Source organism: Phycodurus eques, chromosome 15 (assembly GCF_024500275.1).
Source record: "Phycodurus eques isolate BA_2022a chromosome 15, UOR_Pequ_1.1, whole genome shotgun sequence".
NCBI lineage: Eukaryota > Metazoa > Chordata > Actinopteri > Syngnathiformes > Syngnathidae > Phycodurus > Phycodurus eques.
Genome location: NC_084539.1, coordinates 17,610,793 through 17,633,099, shown reverse-complemented (window position 1 = coordinate 17,633,099; position 22,307 = coordinate 17,610,793). Strand labels below are relative to the sequence as shown.

At 40.6% G+C, this 22,307-nt stretch overlaps 1 protein-coding gene across 3 annotated transcripts; it reads left to right on the top strand.

The window, feature by feature from the left end:
• Positions 1-347: 347 nt before the first annotated feature.
• Positions 348-20,553, top strand: ark2n (arkadia (rnf111) N-terminal like PKA signaling regulator 2n). 3 transcript variants are annotated; one of them, XM_061698613.1, is made up of 5 exons: positions 351-736; positions 3,979-4,833; positions 17,861-18,031; positions 18,409-18,520; positions 20,199-20,553. In XM_061698613.1, exons 2-5 carry the CDS (start codon positions 4,044-4,046, stop codon positions 20,401-20,403), a joined length of 1,278 nt encoding a protein of 425 aa, XP_061554597.1. In that variant the 5' UTR covers positions 351-736; positions 3,979-4,043; the 3' UTR covers positions 20,404-20,553. The 3 variants fall into 3 exon arrangements, with proteins under 3 accessions (XP_061554598.1, XP_061554597.1, XP_061554599.1); XM_061698615.1 differs by lacking the exon at positions 17,861-18,031 and having other exon boundaries at positions 353-736; XM_061698614.1 differs by lacking the exons at positions 17,861-18,031; positions 18,409-18,520; positions 20,199-20,553 and adding an exon at positions 11,807-16,842 and having other exon boundaries at positions 348-736.
• The last annotated feature ends 1,754 nt before the right edge of the window (positions 20,554-22,307 follow it).

Genomic DNA, 22,307 nt, shown 5'->3' with positions numbered 1-22,307 from the left:
AAGTTTTGTTTAAACTGCATAATGTTACAATGGCATTTTTTATTTTATTTTTTACATTTTTTGGGTGGTATTTGTGTAAGTGTTGGAGAACCACTGATCTATAACATGCGGTGTTCAAAGTACTTTACAGATGCTCACACATTCACTCATTCACGAACACATTCATACAACAATGGGCGGCTGATATCTTAAACGGAATTGACTTTTCAGAATTAAACTGGAGTTACAGATATCTACGATTAATTTTAGTGGATATTTGCGGCTGTATAGTAGGTATCTGTATTGACGAACCCATACACAGGAATTACAACAGTGACGTAATTTGTCTTTACGCAAAATGACGTCGCAGATATCGTGGATTAAAATTCCAACGATTCAATATGTATAATTACGACTCGTCAGAAAGCTACAATGTTCATAATTCCGGAGGTGTGTGGCTCCAGACATAGGAGGGCGCTGGCTCCCCCGTAACGGCCGTGGAAGTGACGCGCGTGCTTTGTGAGGCCGACGCAGACATTTTAAAATAAACATTTAGCTAACGGCTCAATGCTACACCACCACACAGCTCGCGAATGGGCGAGCGCACTGCGCCAAAAAAAGACACTCACATCGGCCCAGGTTTGTCAGTTTGTTACAATTTAATGAACGGCGCTTCGCGGGTCAACTTCGCGGGGGAACGAACCGACGAAGATGTTGAGGAGTCTGGCTCCGGGAAAAGGAGCTCGTTAACACGGTGGTAAGTAACTGTCGCAGTTGACTGCTAAGTAAGTTAGCTTCCCTGAGCTAGGTTAGCTGCGTCTACATTCTCGCCTGCTTCGCCTCGGTTTCATTTGAGGACGCAACTGCTACGTTATGCAATGGCGTCGCACGCGCAATATTTTTCGGCGACTTCTTGGTCTCCCCTTTGCCAACCTCGCGTGGTGCAGCTTTGGTATCGAGTCTAGCCTTCGTTGCGTAGCTTCTCTTGGCTGGCTGGCTGGCTGGCTAGTGAGCGAGCTAGCCACAGGCGTCAACTAGCAAAGTCATTCATTCTGGCACAAGTAGATGTCTCTGGTTGCTCTGCCGGCTTAATGTGGGTTTGGGAAGACTTAGCGGGCATTTACAAATATACACCGAGAATGTTTCACATGCAGGCTGCTTATGACAATATATTTAAAAAAGAACTGAATTAAGTTCCGTTTCTGCTGCTGTTACAACTCCAAAAGTCAGTGCATGCCTTATGTTGGAATGATTAGTTGTTTGCAGTTTTTATGACGCGTGAATTATGATACGGTGGAGCCAAAAGAAAAGTTGTAGTCCAAATGACTGAAGCTTGGGATTGTTTGCCTTTGATTCACTGGTACATACAGTACTCGTTTTTTGAAAATATGTATCCAGCAAATGATTTTGATAATTGATTAATCTTTTAAAGCCATTGTGTAACATAAAATTAACTAAACCTTCTGATTTCAGCCTTTCAACAGTAAATATTGTCTGTTTTTTGTTGTAGTCCTTCATTAAAGTAGACTGATTGTTTGTAATGAAAATAAGACCTTTGCAAACATCTGCTTTTATTTTGAAAAACCAATGGTCAACGTTTTGCCTATTTTCTGACATGTTACAGACCAAACCATTATCTGTAATTGGCATGTAGTTGAACCTGAAGCAGCCTCAGAAGTGTATCAATCTAGTAGCCCTTTGTATTAATAAATACTCAAGATGTACCTCTCAATTTCAAAAAGGATGGTGAGTACAACATCACTACCTCTCATGTGATATTGCTAAATTGTTGTTTGTTTAGTCATTAAACAATATTAAATCAATAACAATAACCAGTTAATAAACAGTTATCGGAATATAATTTTTGCAAACTTAACTGCAAAATACATTTTTTAATCTGAAATCTGATTAATCGATGGAATAGTTGACAGAATAATAAATGATTAAAATATTTCTTAGTGACTGCCCTAGTTGGGCACATGGCCTACCTTACGTTCAGCAGCAAGTTGTTATTAGCTGTTAACTTCCACCACTGCCAACAGCGATCAAGAATGTTCTCTGCATCATCTTGAAGTTTACCTCGGTACGTTCTCCGGCCTCTCCAACCTCTTGTGCAATCTTTGATCACGCTGCTGTTCGCAATCAAGTGGGCCTGCTTTCAGCTGGTGGCCAACTGTAGCTACTACTATGCTAACCAAAGCTTACATTTTACTACTAAGTTCTTGATCGCCCTTGAAAGGAGCTATACAGTGGGTACGAAAAGTAGTCAGCCCCCGTTAAAGTTTTCACTCTGTTATATTGCAGCCATTTAAGTTAAATTTTCCCCACATTAATGTACACACATATTGACGGAAAAACAACTGAATTGTTGATTTTTTTTTATTTTTTATTATTCTTTTTTTTTTTGGTAGCTTTATTAAAAAAGCAAAACTGAAATATCACACAGCCATAAGTATTCAGACCCTTTGCTCAGTATTTAGTAGAAACACCCTTTTGAGCTAATACAGCCAAGAGTCTTTTTGGGAATGATGCAACAAATTTTTCACACCTGGATTTGGGGATCCTCTGCCATTTCTCCTTGGAGATTCTCTCCAGTTCTGTCAGGTTGGATGGTGATTGTTGGTGGACAGCCATTTTCAGGTGTTTCCACAAATGCTCAATTGAGTTTAAGTCAGGGCTCTGGCTGGGCCAATCAAGAACAGTCACGGAGTTGTTCTGAAGCCACTCTTTGGTATTTTAGCTGTGTGCTTAGGGTCATTGTCTTGTTGGAAGGTGAACCTTCGGCCCAGTCTGCGGTTCTGAGCGCTCTGGAGAAGGTTTACGTCCAGGATATCCCTGTACTTGGCCGTATTCATCTTTCCTTCAATTGAAACAAGTCGTCCTGTCCCTGCAGCTGAAAAACACCCCCACAGCAAGATGCTGCCACCACCATGCGTCACTGTTGGGACTGTATTGGACAGGTGATGAGCAGTGCCTGGTTTTCTCCCCACATGCCACTTAGAATTAAGGCCAACAATTTCTATCTTGGTCTCATCAGTCAGAGAATCATATTTATCACCATCTTTGAGTCCTTCAGGTGTTTTTTAGCAAATGCCATGCGATCTTTCATGTGTCTTGCACTGAGGAGAGGCTTCAGTCGAGCTACTCTGCCATAAAGTCGTGACTTTCTCCCATCTCTTGACTGCATCTCTGGTGCTCAGCCACAGTGATCTTTGGGTTCTTCTTGACCTCTCTCACCAAGGCTCTTCTCCCCCGATTGCTCAGTTTGGCCGGACGGCCAGCTCTAGGAAGGGTTCTGATCATCCCAAACGTCTTCCATTTCACGATTATGGAGGCCACTGTGCTCTTAGGAACGTAAAGTGCAGCAGATATTTTTTTTTTAACCTTGGCCAGATCTGTGCCTTGCCACAATTCTGTTTCTGAGCTCTTCCGGCAGTTCATTTGACCGCCGGATTCTTATTTGCTCTGACATGCACTGTGAGCTGTAAGGTCTTATATAGACAGGGGCGTGGCTTTCCTAATCAAGTCCAATCAGTATAATCAAATACAGCTGGACTCCAATGAAGATGTAGAACCATCTTAAGGATGATCAGAAGAAATGGAAAGCGCCCGAGTTAAATATTTTTTGAAAATGGCTGAAATATAGCGAGTTAAATGAGTGTCACAGCAAAGGGTCTGAATACTTATGGCTGTGTGATATTTCAGTTTTTCTTTTTTAATAAATCGGCAAAATTTTAACAATTCCATTTGTTTTTCTGTCAATATGGGGTGCTGTGTGTACATTAATGAGGGGAAAAAATTAACTTAAATGATTTTAACAAATGGCTGCAATATAACAAAGAGTTAAACATTTAAAGGGGTCTGAAAACTTTCCGTACCCAGTGTATGTGTTTAAGTATGATTTGTGGATATGTATGCAATATTATGCATCCACTTGTCTGTATTTGTTGTTGTAGCCCAACATTGAGATTGATGACATAATTTCTTTCCCCCCTCCAGGTGAGTGCCTATCAAGGCACCTTGGTCCACGTTTGTTGGACCATAGGGCGTTTTGGTGTACTAGCATGAAGATGGCTGATTCAGAGAAGGAATTTGTTGATGCAGAGTGTCCCTCCGAGCACCTAGACGAAGCGCAATCAGCCACCACATCGGTCCATGATGAACACTTAAAAACCGAGACCACCACGAGTACCAGTTCACCACCAAGGGAAAAGCAGGACGACAGCCCCTTGCACACGGAAGGCGAGCAGAGTCTCCTTTCCATGCCATGTTTGATGAAGGAGCTCCGCAGAGACTCCCCCGAATCCCAGCAGGCCTCCACGGGGAGTGAGAAACCGGCCTCTCGTCACATTTATGAAAGCGACTCGTCCAACCCCTGCATGCTCTCCCCCTCGTCTAGCGGCCACCTGGCTGACTCGGACACGCTTTCCTCGGGGGCTGAAGGCGGCGGAGAGGAGGCGCAGACTAAAATGGAAGCCGACCCCAGTAAGGAAGCCGATCGGCAACCCAGCGGGAGAAAATCCCGGCGGTCACGTTCGGAGAGCGAGGCGCCGCCCAACGCAATGGCAGCGAAAAAGAACCGCTGCCAGCCTGTGATGGCGGGAGCGAGCGGGCCAGAGAAGCAAATCAACGGCAAGCAGGCAAAGGTGAAAGGCCACCGCAGCCAGAAACACAAGGAGCGCATGCGTCTGCTGCGGCAGAAGCGCGAGGCAGCGGCGCGGAAGAAATACAACCTGCTGCAGGACAGCAGCACCAGCGACAGCGAGCTCACGTGCGACTCCAGTACCAGCTCCTCAGACGACGACGATGACAACACTTCCGGAGGCAGCAAGACAATCAAGACGGATATTCCAGGTAAATCCCCCTACCCGGCAATATACTAGTAGAGCCTTTCGCAGGGGTGGGCCAACTTTTGTGCTCAAGTTCCACAATTCATCTTTAAAGTCCCTGTAAAATAGAAAATAATTTCCTAAATTTGAGGCACGCCACAGAGAAGTTTTTAACAACCCTGCCAAACTTGACTGATTAAAAAAATAATAATAATATATATAAAATGAGGCTTCAAAGTCATGAAAAATCCGTCTCTGTTCTCAAATGCTGTGGGCCTGTCAGCTGAATGTGCTGAAACTATGCGCTGCAGAAAAATGGAATGCTATGTCGTCTTGTATCGTTCTTATGCCTACACAACCCTACATGTTAGAGCCGTGAAAATATTTTCGCTTAAAGGCTCTGGCGACTGACTATATCCCACCAGGTGGACCATTTTTCCACGCTGCGACCACAGGCCCTAACTACCAGCTAGCTCGCAAGCTAACAGGTGTGGGGCTTCTAATAATAACTAAGGCTATGTTCTTACTCCAGGTCAATTCCGATTAATTTTGACATGAACCTTAATTTTTTTTCCCCTTCCCCCTTCTCTCCCTCGTCATGTCATTGTGCACAGTACTCATTCTGATGGCCTCTGAGGCCAGGCCTCTTTCGTATGTGAATATAAATTGGATATGTATCTGAAGCGACTGCAGTCTGGACGCTCGGGTCGCGATCATCCAACCTATATGTCATGAAAAGGTGGCAAACGTCACAATTGTTCAATAAAACAGGCAAGAAAAGCCATGGTGGACAAAGGAGCAGAAAGAGTCAGTGGCGAAAAGAAGACTCCTGAGAACTGATAAATATATGGAAGGACTGGTCAGTTCACGCCAATATAGAGGAGGACATACCGCAATCAGATGGTATTTGAAGAAATTGCTAAGGAATTGGCTGAGCGAGGCATCATGCGTTCCTGGCTGCAGTTCCAGTGGAAAATCAAAAGCCTTCGTGCTAAATACAAAGACACAAAAGAAATTAACCAAACAAGCAGACACGGTCAGGTAACCTGCCCATTTTAAGGGTGTATACACACCTGCCACATTTGGTCTGCTTTAAATGAACCAGAATTTGTTTCCCTCTTGGTCCAGACCTTTTGTGCAAGTGTGTATAGAAACAAGTCAATCCTGGTGTGCACCAAAACAACCGCTCCGAGACCTACTTTTGAGGTGGTCTCTCTTGCTCTACTTCCAAACAGATTCGGTAAGGTTCGTTTTTGGTGTGAATACGGAACGGCCTCGATCCGACCCAAGTGCAGGAAATATAAGCCCTTAAGGAGCCACCGTAGCCACTGGCCAAGGGTATCATGGGAAAAAGTGAGCTTCTCAGTGTTGCTAAGTGCTAACGCTACTGTGTGCTACAAACAATGACCTGTGGGCGGAGGCACCTGGAGCATTTGGGCAGATGCACAAATAACCCAACTGCTGGAAAAGACACAACAATGCAGTCATGTTCAGCGAGAAAATGCAGGACGGAGGTTTCGAGCTGTCTCCCGAGCAATGCCACGTGAAAGTGAAAAAGCTTTGTCTAAGTTACATAAAGCCAGGATCAAAACACATTAAACGAGTTGGGGTTAGCGAGATGAAAAAGACAAATGTCTCTGGTTTGACAAACTCGATAAAATATTAGGAACAAGACCAATAGTTTGTCCCATGGAGATTATAGAAATGAACAGGCCGACACTATACGACCCTTCATCCACAGAAAGCAAGTCTTCTCCGTCGACCAGCTGCTCCACTGAAGTTGAGGTCATTGGTAAGTGAGTTAGTCTCTTTGTTTTATTATAGTTGTAAGAGTCAAATATTTATTTTTATTTACTTTGTTGTTGTCAGTAGCTTTGAAATTTTGATATAAAACATCAGTGGTCTGGTCTCCAACATCATCTGCCTTCATTTGAGTAATTTTCACTTTATTTTATGCTGTTATAATTATTTACAGAAAATATTATTTTTTATTGTTTTAGTAAAGCTGTATATATCCATGTCTAACAAAACCAAAAAACAAGTAGACAAACATCTTGACAAGAGTCAATCTTTCTGCATTTGCAAAACTGTTAACATTTATTTTTCTGCATTGTAATTTTTTTATATATATACATATATCGTTGTTTCATTTGCAGATAATAAGGAGACTGCACAACCGTTTGATGACACTGCTGGTGGAGAGGACCACAGTGCTTCACCTAGCTGTGCTGGATCAAATGTAACGTGGTGTTCAGGCAATGGGGCACTTGGGCAAAAAGCACAAAGCTGAAGCTTCAACCGCTGAGAGTGATCTCCAAGCATATATTGTCCAGCAAACAAAGCAGCTGCAACAAATGCTAGAAACCGAGCAAAACCATCAAAGACAGGAGAATGCAACTCTGGAAAATCTTCTAAAGTCACACCAGGAGCCAGAGGACAAAATATTCAAACTAATTCAGGCACGACAACAACAGTCACATACACAGATGGTCAGTCAGATAATGGGCACTGTTGCTAAATTGTTGACGTTTAATAGTCAAACACAAAATAATTCTCCACAGCACATGCAAAATAACAACCCACACAGCCACCAACTCCAACACACTGGCTTCCAGCGGCTCCATCCAGGTCTACTCCTACCATCTCTACAGCGAGCAGCACTTGGTCACTTTTTCGGTGTCCAGTGTCCCAAACACAGCAGACCACACAGCCCCTGCATCCACCCTCAGTCAAGGCAGGTGGGAAAGCATTGATGGTAACCAACCAGTGTCAGACATCGTAGTTCAACTAAATTACATTCAGCACTTCTATGACCTGTAGATTTAGTTGCAGTTTGTCAGTTTCACATTGAGTGTTCATAGTTAAATCTTAAGTCAGTTGGGTTGTTTTGTCTGAATGTTCAAAGTTTACACTACAGTTTATTTACACAAGACAAGAATATACAGAGTGGCAATGTCTTTGTCACCACTGTATTGTTTTCACTTTCATTTTAGTAGTTTAATGTTATTAATTATAATTAATAATGTAATTCTCTTTCAGTTGGCTGACGCTAGCTGGTTTGCCGAGTCCTGCAGTGAAGTCATGTTGCCCATCCTCAATGCTCTTGCCAGAATGCACACTATCATATGTTCATACACTTGCAAAAGCAGCTTCTCCTCCATACTGTAGGAGCTTGTCAGCCATCTGAACTAGAGAATTACATTATTATTATTATATATAATGATATTATATATTATTAAAACATACAATAATGAAAATTATAACTTCATAATAAATATGTAGGGGTGACAAGACTTTCGGAGCAGTGTAGAATTGTTGTTTGATTTTGTTTCATTGGAAAGTTATTGTTTCTGTTTGGAGATATTTCAATATAATGTTTGTGTATGTACAGTTTTTATTCAACAGTATTTTTGTACTTTGTACAAGTACATAAAGTGTATTGTTCAAAAATGGTTGTAAGAACTATTAGTGTTGTTGAGTGTTCATCTTTATCTCAGTTTACTGGGAAAAAATTGGGAAGACTAATTTTTTGTACTGCCACTTATCGGAAGAATACGGAAAGATAGTTACTGAACTACAGAGTCCAAAACTGGAAAAACAACAAAGAAAACATTTTGCCAATCTTTATTAATGTTATACTTTATACAAGTGATCCTTCGGACCTTGAAAACTAAACTGACAGAGCATTTCTGATGTCCTGAGCCCTCTGCTCTCCAACTTGTGCAGGATTTTCTTCACCTGCCTCACATGCTTAATCTCCTTGTTCTTTGTTTTCCTCCCCTTCTATGTAGTCCTCTTGATTAATGTCACAAAAGTTGAATTCAATACACAACATGCTACGGTTACCTGACTAATCAGTGAAATATGCGACTCATTTTAAGAATGCATCTCCAGCTCCCCTTGAGGCACACAAAAGTTATTTCCACTGTCATTTGTGCCTGGCAGAGTCTAGTGAAAGTTACTGTTTAGTCATCATAGCTCAGCCCTCTTGGAATGCCTTCATGAGCCAGGGGGGTAACGGATAGGGAGCATCACCAAAAATCATCAGATGGACATTTACGCCTTCAGTTGTTTGTCCATCGTGGAAAAAGATCACCCCTCTGGCCCTCAAGTTAACTGTTTACACACGCACAGGGGCCCACGTTATTTAGCCTGTGCCTCACACTACAGACATTGGAGCACATACTGTACGAACCTATTTGATGGACAGCTGAAAAATGAGTGGGGGTGTCTTTTCAGCACATTTGGAGGAGGTATTTTTAATAATTTTGGAGCCTCATTAAAATATACTTGTCATACGAAACAATTATTTTCCCGGTTTATAGTCCCTTTAACACAGCGCTTAAATATAGTAACAGAAAATTGTAACTTTAATGATTCAGTTAAAATGAATTACACATAGGTTTAATCAAAATTGTGCTGAGATGTTTCAAAAAACTAGTTATTTGAGAATAAATGCAAATGTATTTTAGTGTATTTGAAATGTAAATACAGCTGGACTGTATTTGAAAAGTAAAAAGTTTACTTTACTATAATTTAAAAAGTTTTAAACATGCCCTATCTGTAGTTCCAGGCTTCATTCAAATGTTTGATTCTATTGCACGTTTTAAATGTAAAGATTGTTTGTATTGAATTCAGTGATTCTTTTGCAGACTACAAGAGAGAGCCTGCATACCACACACTTTGGGAATCACTGGGATTAAAGAAAAACAAAACCTGTTTTTTAAAACCCATTTTAGGAAGAAATGGTTAAGAATGCATCAATATTACAGGACTCTTGATATTGCAAATGTTTTCTGGGCCTGATTAAAGCGTGACGGGCCATACTTTTCCCACCCCTGGAATATCTCATAAAAAGTACGGTGAGGAAGTAGTGTGCATGATGTGAACATTTCTCATATCCCATAACTAGTGAAATCACGTCATGGGGTTCATAAAATGTTTTGGTGGAATCAAACAGAGCATTTCCTTTTTGATTTGATCAGTCACCTGTTGTTTTTCCTCACTCACATGTCATTCAGTCTCCCTGCTAGAAGGTTGTTCCCATTCATTTGTCCTGACGCAATGTTCCGTCGGAGCGCCGGTCGTCAAAATGCACGCTGTGCATGCTGCGTCTATGCTTTGGAGGGTCTTCATTTCTTTGAAATATCAGTTGTCACCCAAGCTGTATGCGAGCCGTAGTCGAGCGAGTGAGCTATTTGCTGTAACTAGACACTGCTTGCTTGTGTGAGCTCACTCTGCTAGTCTTATCCCGAGACATGCTGTTTGGCCTTGGCTTGGAGTGCAGGTGGAAAGGTGTTAATAGAATCATTTAAGGGTCATTGTGTTGGTTAATACGAGTGTGATCCAAAGGTGGCCTGCTATATCGTATATTTTCTTTTTGTTTCTCTTTGTCTTTAGTGTACATTGTACTCCTATCGAGTTTACCATAATTCCTCATGTAGTAGAAGCTATGGATGTTTTACTCAACTGCATATACTGCATAGTGCTATCTTGACTTACGAGCGATCCAACTTATTGTGGAAAATTGTCACTCGTTGTTAGCTATGATTTATGAGCCGCCTATTTGTTTTTTTCTTTGTGTTGTGAGCTATGTATGAGCAACGTTCACTTACACTACCGGTCGGGTGAAGTGGAAAGAAATGGATCAATTAAGGTACTGGTTTGCCCTCGTATGTTGTCAAGGAGAGCAAAGGTTGCTGATGCACTTCCACCTGTTTATTGAACATGGGACAGTCAAACACACAAATATAAAATGACAACACTCACTGAAGTAAATGGCCAACCGACTCCTGCTCTTGACATCACTCACAAGGCCTTGCCCCTTAAAGGTACAAATCCAACACACAGATAATACAGTATGTACAGTTTGTCTTTCCCTTGTTTTTATACAATACAGTGCTATTTGTTTTTCTGAAAACATAACGTTTTTTGTGGGGGGGGTTCGAAAAAAATTTGTGGTAGATCCATTCATTTCAATAAGGAAAAATTGAATGCATATAAGAGTGAATTGAATTACAAGCTTGGTCACAGAACGAATTAAACCCGTAAGTCAAGGTACCACTGTATGTTTGTCTTAGGACGCTGTTTCTCAGTCGTGTTGTGTGCCTGTACCTTGGCTGTATCCCTTTACACTCCATCCTAAACTTCAGCTTTACTCATGCCACCTCTGCCTTTGTGTATGTGGTGGTAAAGAACACATCAACCACGATAAGTGGTAGCAGACAGTGATGATAAAGCAAATTACAGTCACATAGTGGCACGGCCTTTTATTTCAAGAAGGCATCTTTGAGGTGTGATGCTTGATTGTTCAGTTAATTGGGGCACATATCAGAGCAGAGGCCACTATTTGAGGAAATACAGTATTTTTATCTGTGGGCTGCCAAGTGTAAAAAATCTGTGTAATTGTACGTTTACTATTAGTTGAAGGTTTTTATTTCCATGGATAAAAGATAATTGGAGCTCTGGAAGTTTAGCTAAATTAGTTGGTATTTACAGAACTTTTATGGTCACGTTTGACCCCTTTTCACTGTAATTCCATGTCAACATTGGTTCTTGAGTGATCTTGGCATATGATATATGACACTTTTTTATTTTGCTCCTCTTGATTTTTTTTCTCCTCCCCCCCCCTCCCAACAACTGTTTTGGCCTTTTCTAACCTCTCTTCATATTTGAAATTTCAGCTTTTAAATTATAATGGCTCTCTGTTTGCTTCAGAGTCTCACAAGTTAGCAGACGTGCCACAAAACTAGCCTCCGAAGCCAACCATCAGGGATCTGTAGGAAGGGAAGCTATCAACCATTTCAGTATTTTTCAACATCTTCAAACACAGACTGCATGATATAGTCCATCAGCATGAAAGAGTTCTGACCTGCACGTAAAACAAGAAAGCAAAAAGTGTCATTCTCTCTTTTGTAACACACAAAAAAAGTCCACTCAGGAAGCATGAATCCACTACCACTGTATGTTCTTAAGCCTTGGCCTCAATGTCTTTCAAGCTGGCTTCAGACGTGCGTCGGAGAGATCCAGAGTGGGTGCCCACATTCATGGGCTGCTGGACAGCGGCGCGTGGGACAGGAACGGCATCAGCAGCGTGCTCGAGGAGGCCATGACACGCTTCGCCGTCATGCAGCGCCAGACCGAAGAGCGCTTCCGCGTCTGGATGGAAAAGCTTGCGCACCTCGACTCAGATGACTCATCCAAGCGGTCGAGCGACGCCCCTGAGGCGGGGCAACAGCAGCCTCCGCCATCCCAGGGAGCACGCCCTTCACCCGCTAGTTCCTTCTTGCCATCATCCGAGTCCGCGGAGACGATGGCCGCCTACATTTTGGCGCGAGCGAACAACACCGCCGCCGCGCCTGTCGACAACAACAACATTCTACCTGAAGCGGTCACTCAGAACGGAAATCTTGGCGTTCCCGATCCTGGTCTCTTGAATGTTTAGAAGCCACTTCGAACCCTCAACGCACTCGCTTGGAAATTAGTATCATGGCAGGACAACGCGCCTGGATGACCATGGGATTACCTCCTGGCATTGAATCACTGTGAGACTTGAGAATATTTGCAAACGTTCACGGACGTCATGCATCCCGCCGTAGACTGCTGAGTCAGGGCAACGGTTATTTTGGGTGGTGGTAAATTGTGGCGATCTGGGCTGCCATGCAACTCTAAATAAGCAAGTAAAACCTCAGATGAACTGTTAAAAAAAGCCCCAAACATTCAACCTACTGGCAATGTTTCAATTATATTTTTATAAAAGTACCATGTACCCCTTATAGAAATTGAAACGGTCCCCGAAAAAGGTTTTCCGCCCCACTGGGGGCATGGCTTCCTGTATGTTTTTTCCCTTTAACTGTACTCTCACACGATGCTATCATTCTTACAAAAATACAGCCGTACAGTGGTGCCTTGAGATACGTGTACTTCGTTCCATGACAATGCTCAAAAGTCAATTTACTCTTACTCACATCTCTAGTCATCTATCTTTCCCCATTTAAATGAATGGAAATGCCATTAATCCATCCAAGTTTTGTAATGTTTTTTAAATTAAAAAAGGGCACTATAATATTATACTTTATAAAAAACATACAATAATGACACAGCTCAATAGAATGTAAAGAATTAAACGGTTTTTGCATCATGATTAATTAATTGTGATTGTACGGCTCCTGGTCTATGCACCTTGGCCATGTGGGGGCAGTATAATTCAGGCATATGAATATACAGGTACATCTCAATAAATTAGAATAGTGTCAAAGGCTAAATTTACTTAGGTAGTTCAATTAAAAAAGTGAAACCCATAGATGCACCACACACAGTGAAATATTTCAAAACATTTTTGAATATATATGTATAATTTTGATGATTATAGCTTACAACAAACAAAAGACCAGATTTCACCATCTCTAGAAACTAGAATATTGCATAACAATCAATTGAGAAACAGTGAAAATTATGTGAAATATATCATGTAAAAGTTAGGCAGGAATTTGCCTTAAGAGATGGTCACAACTCCTCAGTCAGCTGCAGTAATAATCATGTTTTGCAGAAGATAATGTATATGCCTGTGAGTGCTGTCATATTGTCTGCCTATATGTGTCGTGCCACCATTTGTATTTAAATATCCGTTGCTTGATTTTAACACCGATGCTATTTGTTAGTCTACTAGTGAGGATAAGCGGTAAAGAAAATGAATGGATGGCGTTTTGCATTGTTTTTTAGCATCAAGGTAAGCAGACTTCCCGAAGGCAAAGCTATGCTGCTTTAAATACACGTGTAATTATTTTTGCTTTGTTTAGTTTGACTGTAAACTTCAACTGAGAGTGGCATTAAAAGCTTGAAGGATCCCTTTGAAATTTTTTTCACTATCTGCCAAACTGCTGCTTGTTGTAAAGTGAGTAGAGTTCACTGCCACCATATAGCGCTCCTTTCTCAAATTTTTGCCCAAAAGTCAACGCAAAAAATTGGCCGGATGACACCCCCGTATCTCTGTAACCTCGTTAGTTGGGTCACTTGTGCCTCAAGGCACCACTGTAAAACCTCAGATGCACTGTTGCAAAACATCCCAAAAATTTTCAACCCATTAATGATGTTTCAATAATTTATTTTGGGTGTTGAAATGGCCCCCGATGGTTCCTGGCCCCTTTACGGGCATGGCTTCCTATACGTTTTCCTTTCTCCTCCAACTGTACTCTCACACTTGAGTCGATCGTGCTATTCTTACAAAAATCCAGCCGACACATACCGATGCACATGGGCAGGGAGGAACAGCAGCAGAATAGCATCGTGCCTTGTCATTCAGCAGTCATGCTGGCCATAGTGTTCATTTATGACTCCAAATAACGTTTACAGTGTGCATGTACATCTCGTGACGGCCTTTATTCAGGCGACTGAGCTTTACTAACCTCCACAAATGGATTTACACACTCTAGTATAAACTGTACGTAATCACACTAAATGCAGGATGGTTTGTCTTTTAAACAGTACTTTTGCTTAAATAGACTAGAAGTGTTTACATTTTTGCTTTTTTGGGGGGGTCACAGTCACTGCTACTACTGCCTTTTGTGCAGTAACTAAAAAGAGAGGAGAGAGAAAGCACATTTTATTTTAGATCTATATATATATATATATATATATATATATATATATATATATATACACACACGTGTATGTATATATTTTTTTCATTTGTTAGACTGCGTCAAATGCCTCAAATTTTGCCGTTTTTAAACATTTTATTTGCACTGTTTCTGCCAGTTGGGTCTTTGTTGCCAAAAGGGACACAATGTGACTGAAATGAAAGTGACCTTTTATTTTTAACTGAAACAGAGTACATATGTACATATTAGTGCCATACTAAATAAAATATAATTATAATGAAAAAATAGCTGGGTTACAAAATAAAGGTGTAATATTGGGAATATAACATTGTGATTTTACCAAGATAGTTGTAATATTACAAGAAAACCTTTTTTGTTGTTGTCAAAACGACAGTTATGAGTTATGAGTCAGTCACAATATTATGAGAATGAAGTCATAATTTTGATTGACCAAAACAGCTATACATTTACGTTCATTACAAATTACAATTCCATTTACTTCAATTTTTTCTCTCGTAATATTAAAATTGCGACCTTTTCTCTACTACTATCTTATAATGTTATGACTTTTTTCCCAGTATTACTTTCTAATACCCTTTTCTTTGAATATTACTACTATTTTCTGATAAATACTTTTACGTTTAAACCTTTACGTAATATGGCTTGAATTAAAATCCGTCACTTGTTGTTGTTGTATTAGAAATGTAGTCTGCAAAATTACAATATGTTAAATTATTACTTGTAATAATACTACCCTTTTTCTCGCCAATTCTCACTCGCTATATGAAATATTCTTCTTGCAACATTATTCAATTCACTCACAATATGAAATTTTTTTAATATTACTTTTTCTGACAATATCACTAATATTGTGTACAATTGTGACTAGTCACTTTCTTGGTTTTTGTGTCGCAAAATTACAATGTTTTCTAGCATCTTTATGACTTTCAAAAGTACAGCTGCTTTCTCGCTGCTTTTTTTCTGTAATATTGTAATATGAACACGTAAGTCTTGATTACATCCTGTTTTCTCCCCCACAATACTGACATTTTCTTTTTTGAATATTACAACTTTATTCTTGTACTTTCGGTGTATGACTTCATTCTCATAGTATATTTTTTGTTTGTTTGTTTGTTTGTTTTCAGCATGGCCCTAATACTCCTTGTTGCATACCAGCAGCAGGACAGAGCATGACAATGTTTACCGCCCCCTTAAAATTAATCTGGGAGAAATGTTTATCCCCAAGACTGGTGACATGGTGCGACAGTTTAAAGCAGCTCCCCGCCCTTTACCCATTAATGAAGGAATCATATTTATAGCTTGGATACTAACATGTATTCTGTGTACGTGACGCGTACCCCCGAGAGTTGCATGCGTGTGCTATTTGTGTGTAGAATGTGAAATGCAGAGTTCCCACCAAGAAGCGTGCCATCTTTAGGATTGCTTCTAGCGCTAACGTGGGCTGACTGACGCGTCAGCGTTATACTTTTATTTTTCTTTCAGAATGTGTGCATTGTGTGTGTTTTCTCTTGTGTGTCCATTTGAAAAACCACTAAGGACATTTTGTTGTCGTCCAAAGAGACGATTCCAGTTTACACATTTTTCTCTTTTCCTCACCTGGCCTTTTACTTGACGATTTTTGCTTTCTCTGGTAATACCACAACCTGCTAGTTGAAGCTATTCGGAGGCCTTTCAAAAAAACAAAAGCAAAAACAACAACAAAAACACACACGAGTAAGCATAGCAGCAGGGTGTGCGTGTGTTTGTGTCCAATTTCCAGGGAAGAACAAATGTTCCCTGCTTGTTTTGTTTGGCTTTTATCCAGCTGCCGTTTTGGTTTTCATCTGGAAAAACAATTCTTTGGATGTGTTTTGTATCTAGTGTATTCTATTCTAGTTTTTATGTGAATGGCTGTTATTTCGACAGAAAATAAATGCAAACAAAACCAAAAAAAAAGTCTCGTCAAAGGTGTGTTATTGCATGCTAGCACTACAACTCCACATTTCAGTGAACGCCTCTTTCATACAGACACAACACAAAATTGCATTTACAAAGGGTCAGCATTTATCCACATTTTCCTTTTAAACAGAACTCAACAAAGCGGTATTTTTTTTCTCACCTCATGCGCTTTCACACAGCAACATAGCATCTTGCCATCTGATACAGTCAGATCTATCGATATTGGGGCATCGACACAATTCTCATCGTTTTGGCTCAACACACCACTGTGATAAGTTTAAAATGAATTGAACAAGATGTCGGAACGGTGTACGACTGGTTAGCACATCTGCCTCACAGTTCCGGAGACCGGGGTTCAAATCCCAGCCCCGCCTGTGTGGAGTTTGCATGTTCTCCCCTGTGCCTGGGTGGGTTTTCTCCAGGCACTCCGGTTTCCTCCCACATCCCAAAAACATGTATTAATTGGAGACTCTAAATTGCCCGTAGGTGTGAATGTGAGTGCGAATGGTTGTTTGTTTCTATGTGCCCTGCGATTGGCTGGGATAGGCTCCAGCTGCCCGCGACTCTAGTGAGGTTAGGCGGTAAAAGAAAATGGATGGATGGATGAACAAGATGTCCTTCAACTGCAGACTTAAAGCTTTAATATGAGGGTATTCACATCCAAGTCAGGTCATCAGTGTAGGAGTTACAATACTTTGTATGGCTTCCACTTTTTAAGGGACCAAAGTTAATTGGACAAAGCGTTAAATTTTTATTAACTGGTTGCCAATCCTTTGTAGTCAATTGTAGCCTGAAGTCTGGAACACATAGACATCACCAGATGCTGGATTTCATCCCAAGTCTGCCAGGCCTCAACTGCAACTGTCTTCAGTTCCTGCTTCTTCTTTGGGCATTTTCCCTTCAGTTTTGTCTTCAGAAAATGCCTGAAATGCATGCTCAGTTAGATTCAGGTCAGGTGATTTACTTGACCATTTAACAAACCACTTCTTGGCCATCACAAAACTTTTCCGTATGCTTTGGGTTATTGCCCATCTGCACTGGGAAGCGCCGTCCAATGAGTTCTGAAATATTTGGCTCAATATGAGCAGATATGGCTGCAATATCATGGGACTGTTACTACTATAGATAGTTAGAAATTTGCTGTGTCAGAAGATTTGTCCCACCCTGTGAAAAAGTTTATCCATTAAAATGCAAGGTTTTACAAGCTGCGTAAAAGAGAGATTTACACAGACGCTGACACCTCTCATGGAAGATTTTTGGGTTGACTCCTTACACCCCAATTCTGTGCTGGTACCCTTAATACAGAACAGGCTCATGGGGCCAAATAGTTCTGAAATTTAGCAAAGTAAATTTGTATTAATGATTGGCTAAGGTTATTTTGTCTTTTATGGGGGTGGGTTCTTCAACAAGTTGTGTGGGCCACTGCAGCCAAACCCCCCTGTTCATTTCTACGCCATGTTTTGAATAATAAAGTGTTCTCTTTGTCCTCTGCAGACGGGCCTCCAGTAGTGGGTCACTATGATATTTCAGACACTGATTCTAACCAGGAGAGTATGAATGTGGAGAAAGTCCGGCCCAGTGTGATAAAGCGCGAGCTAGAAACACTCAGAAGTCAGGATATGGCGGATGGCTCTGGGTGTATAAGAGCCCTGAGCTCCGTGGCAGGTCAGTTACAAACCCCGGCTGACTTTTTTCCTCCTCCTCCTGCTCCTCCTCTTCAATAAAAACTGGACTTTTAAGCTTCCTGGGATCCATCTTGGCAAGACGTCTTACTCTGCTGCCTGTCTGGTGCTTTCGCCCTGCAGAATTTTTTCAACAGCGTTAAACATACCCCCCCACCATAAATTAAGTCCACAATTAGTGTTTTGTCCGGTGTGACGTTTCCTTTTTTGCAACTGCCTTTTATTATACACACACAAACACACACACACACATCCTCGACTCATCATTGTTTCTTAAGCAGCTGCAAGACCTGAAGCCCTGCCCTTTTGCTCTCCACAAAGTGGTGATTTGTGCCCGTTATGTGTTCATTTCTGTCTCAGGCCACGCGGAGGCGGAGACGTTGCACAAGGACGGGCGTCAACACAAGGGCCAGATCAGCATCGCATCCTCGGACAGCGAGGTGGAAATTGTGGGCGTGCAGGAGAACACTCGGTAAACACACTGAAGTCGACCTATTTTATTTTTTCTCATAGTTGAACATTTCTCCCTTATGAAATAATGGAAATTGGAGGTGCAACAATTAATCGATTAATCGACTACCTACCCATATAAAATTAATCAACTATTTTGAGAATTGATTAATCGTTTAGAGACATTGTTTAACCTAGAATTGTCCAAATCCTCAAATTTTAGCCTCTCCACAGTATTCCTACATGAAAGCAGACTGATTACCTTTGTGTTCACTCAAAATAATGACATTTGCAAAAATCTGCTTTTACTTTGGAGAACAATGATCAACATTTTTGCCTATTCACTGACATGTTTCGGACCAAACTATTAATCAGGATCAATTTGTGTGTTAGGGATGGGCAAGTACTAACACCAGGTATTTGTATTGTGCCGATATCGGCCTTATTTCAAGGTATTGGGTACTGGCTACAGATACCAGCCACCAATATATGTATCAAAAGTATTAGTGTTGTCGGTACTCTTTTGTGTCAGTGAGTGCTCAAGAGTGAATACACGGGCAGGTATCTGTCTGAAAAAAAAAGTGGTATCAAACATCCCTAATGTCCGTGCATTATCTGCAATGTGAGTTTGAAATAATGACCTTTTTAATAAAGGATAGATTTTTTTTTTATCATTCAATTCATCAAAAAAATAATAGACTAATCGATTGTTGAAATCATCGTTAGTTGCAGCCCTAATGGAAATAATGGTAAAACTGTCGCCATCAGAAGAAACCTTTATTAAATGTATAATTTAAATATAAATAATGAAGGGCTAAAATGTGTACTGGAACAACTCTAATAATTAAATTTAAAAGAAGTCCAAGCAAAATATGTGCATCTAAGCTTCGCAGTGATTATTTCTCCACACGGACTAATGTTACTACAGATTCATGCACCACTCTGTCAATAAATTGGGGCGATGGCGGCGAGCCATGAGGAAAAAGGGCACAAAAGACAGAGAATGTCTAAAGTTTGGGATTATTTCACAGTTTAAAAACATAATGAAGTGCAGTGTGTCCCAGTTGCACTTCACGCCAACACAAGGTATCAATGTTGGCTAATTTCATATAGCCTACCACTGCTAGTTAGAACGTATTATAATGCCCCCACAAGCCATCAAGGATAGATACAGCAGTCAGTGCATTTTCAATGACTTTATTGAACAAATGGTAATAAAATAAACACACTATAAGCACATTCATACACTAGCTGCGACGCCAACAACTGACGTTCAGGCACTCACTCAGATTGGTTAACGGTTAGCCAGTTAACAGACAGCCACGGATTTGAGCTCACAACAGCCAACACTCATTACTCCCACGTCACTTACCAGTCCCCACTTTTTAAAGCCACACGCTCTCAAAGTTACAGATATTATAGCGTGGAATGGGAAGATGGCAACCCTAAGTGGATAACAATACCTCCACCTCGCATACGGATTTTCTTGTTTAATAATGAAAAATAAATTTTTACCAAGTTAATTTTATCAAGTATAAAAATATTCAGTAGCTGCAGCCCTAAAATAGTGTAAATCTTCAGTGGACCGGAAGAAAGAATATACCCCCTTCTTTTTTTTGCGTCGCCAAAACAAGTCCTAAGGAAAATGTAAGTGGATGGAATTAATCCAGAAATTGACATTGTTTGTGTGTGTGTTGAAGATGCGCCCACCCTTGTGGCGGTGTGATCAAGAGCTTATCCTCCTGGAAGGACGACCACTCGGCAGAGCGGTCCACCAGCAGCACGACTCACCTGCCAACTCAGCTGTGGACATGCGTCTCCCCTCAGTCGAGTTGGGTGTCCCCGCCGGAGGTGGTAGACCTCACGCTGGACGAGGAGAACAGCGGACACAAACTCTTACCGTAAAAAAAAAAAAAAAACGGAAAGGAAAGGAAGAAAAAAAAAACCTCTCACACTGAAATCACCCTTACTCTTCTTCGTGTTCACTTTTGCCTTCCCGGAGTTTGTTTTGACCCGTTTTTAAACAATCATGTGTATGAAAGCCATTCTGTTGATGTGATATATACAATATATATATATATATATATATATATATATTTTTTTTTTTTTTTTTTTTTTTAATTGTAGATGTGGTTACACAGCACAGCACTTGAGTTGCAGGAGTAAAAGTAAATCACCTTTTAATGAAAGCAATACCCTCCCTCAAACTGATGACTGTGTGTGTGTACGTGTGTGAGAGCTGTACAGCGAACAACCATAACTTTGCTGCTGGAGAGCTAGGCTGCTACATGGCACCTGGCCAGCTCCATTACTAAAGATGGAAAAAAAAATCTTGAGTATCATTCGTCCTTTCCTACTCTACAATCGAAAATGAAAACGTGACTGATTTGTTTTTGTTGTTGCTTTTTTTACCTTACACCAAAAATGACAAAACAGTTTTCATATTTCAAAATACAAAAACTTTTACAAGGGTATGAATTACAGGCATAACATTTTACTGTTTTACAAAACGTATTTTAGTATTTAACTTTTTACAACGGAGGAATTTTCAAGTAAAAAAAAAAAAAAAAACATGCAAAAAAGCATTAACTGATTAATTTATCTTTAGGTCATAGATGTTTGCTGTATATAAGCAAATAATGAGTGAAGTTACGGGCAAAACATTATTTATACAGCCCTCTTGTGCTCTTTAACTGTAAATCACATTACTTCTACTACATTTTTTACCCCCATTATCCAGGACAATAAGTAGTCATGGAACACAAAAAACATACAAACATAAACAACACATCAAAATAGACCGTGAAATTGGATAACGCTCAAATATTTTGTGCGCTTACCTTTTATTTCTGCAGTTATTAACTGGCTTTTAAACTGATATCTAATGCTATGGTAGGTTGGCATAACTACAGTGGATGGTATTGCTAACATAAACTGACCAGGATAGCACAACTTTAGCAATGCAACGTAAACGAAGCACGTGTCGTTGTGACACATGGCAAAGAGAGTCAAACTGAAAAAGGAGACATTTTGAGTCATTGCTAATTTCACATTGTTATAATGTCGGAAAGCTCCCCTGAGCCCTCTCCTGTAATGTTGCCTGGCTGTAGCTCATTCCTTGAGTGACTGGAGACAAAATGCCGTGTAGTGGATAAACGGAGGAAGGGCATCGTTCTGCGTGACTCCGACACTTAACAGCATTTGGTGTTTCATGAGAAATATATATTGGGGTTTAGTCGTAAAAGAATCCGGCTGATATATTTGAAAAGAGGTAGAATTGGTTGGGCCCTAACTTTTGTGAAAATCACTTTATCAACAACAACTTTATCTTCATTCTTCTTTCAGCCATTGTTCAGTGATACGTGGGGGACTGTGTGTATGTTTCGGTTGACTGATTACATTTTTTGGTCACAAATTGAAAATGGAAAGAACGAATGATACAAGGATTATAAAAAATATGTTTTTTCTTTTTTTCTTCTAAATGTAAATCCACTTTCTGTCATCCATTGGTAATGCCTGCTTATATGCATGGATGGATGGATGAAAGTCTCACCACTGGGTTCTCATTTGACTTCAGGCTTTTGCAGCTTCTCACTTCGGCGGTGGTGCTGGTGGTGCTGCTGTTGCTCAGCTTCAGATACAAGCTAGTACTCCCATAACGTTAAAAAAAAACTCACGTCGCGTTCTCGTACCCCATGTGTGAATGTACCAGTTTGGCTTTTTACTCTACTCATCCTGAATGAGTGCAAAAAAAAAATCTTCCTTGTCCTCCTGAATGCCTTGAAATGTGCACAGTTTTCCTTTAAAAT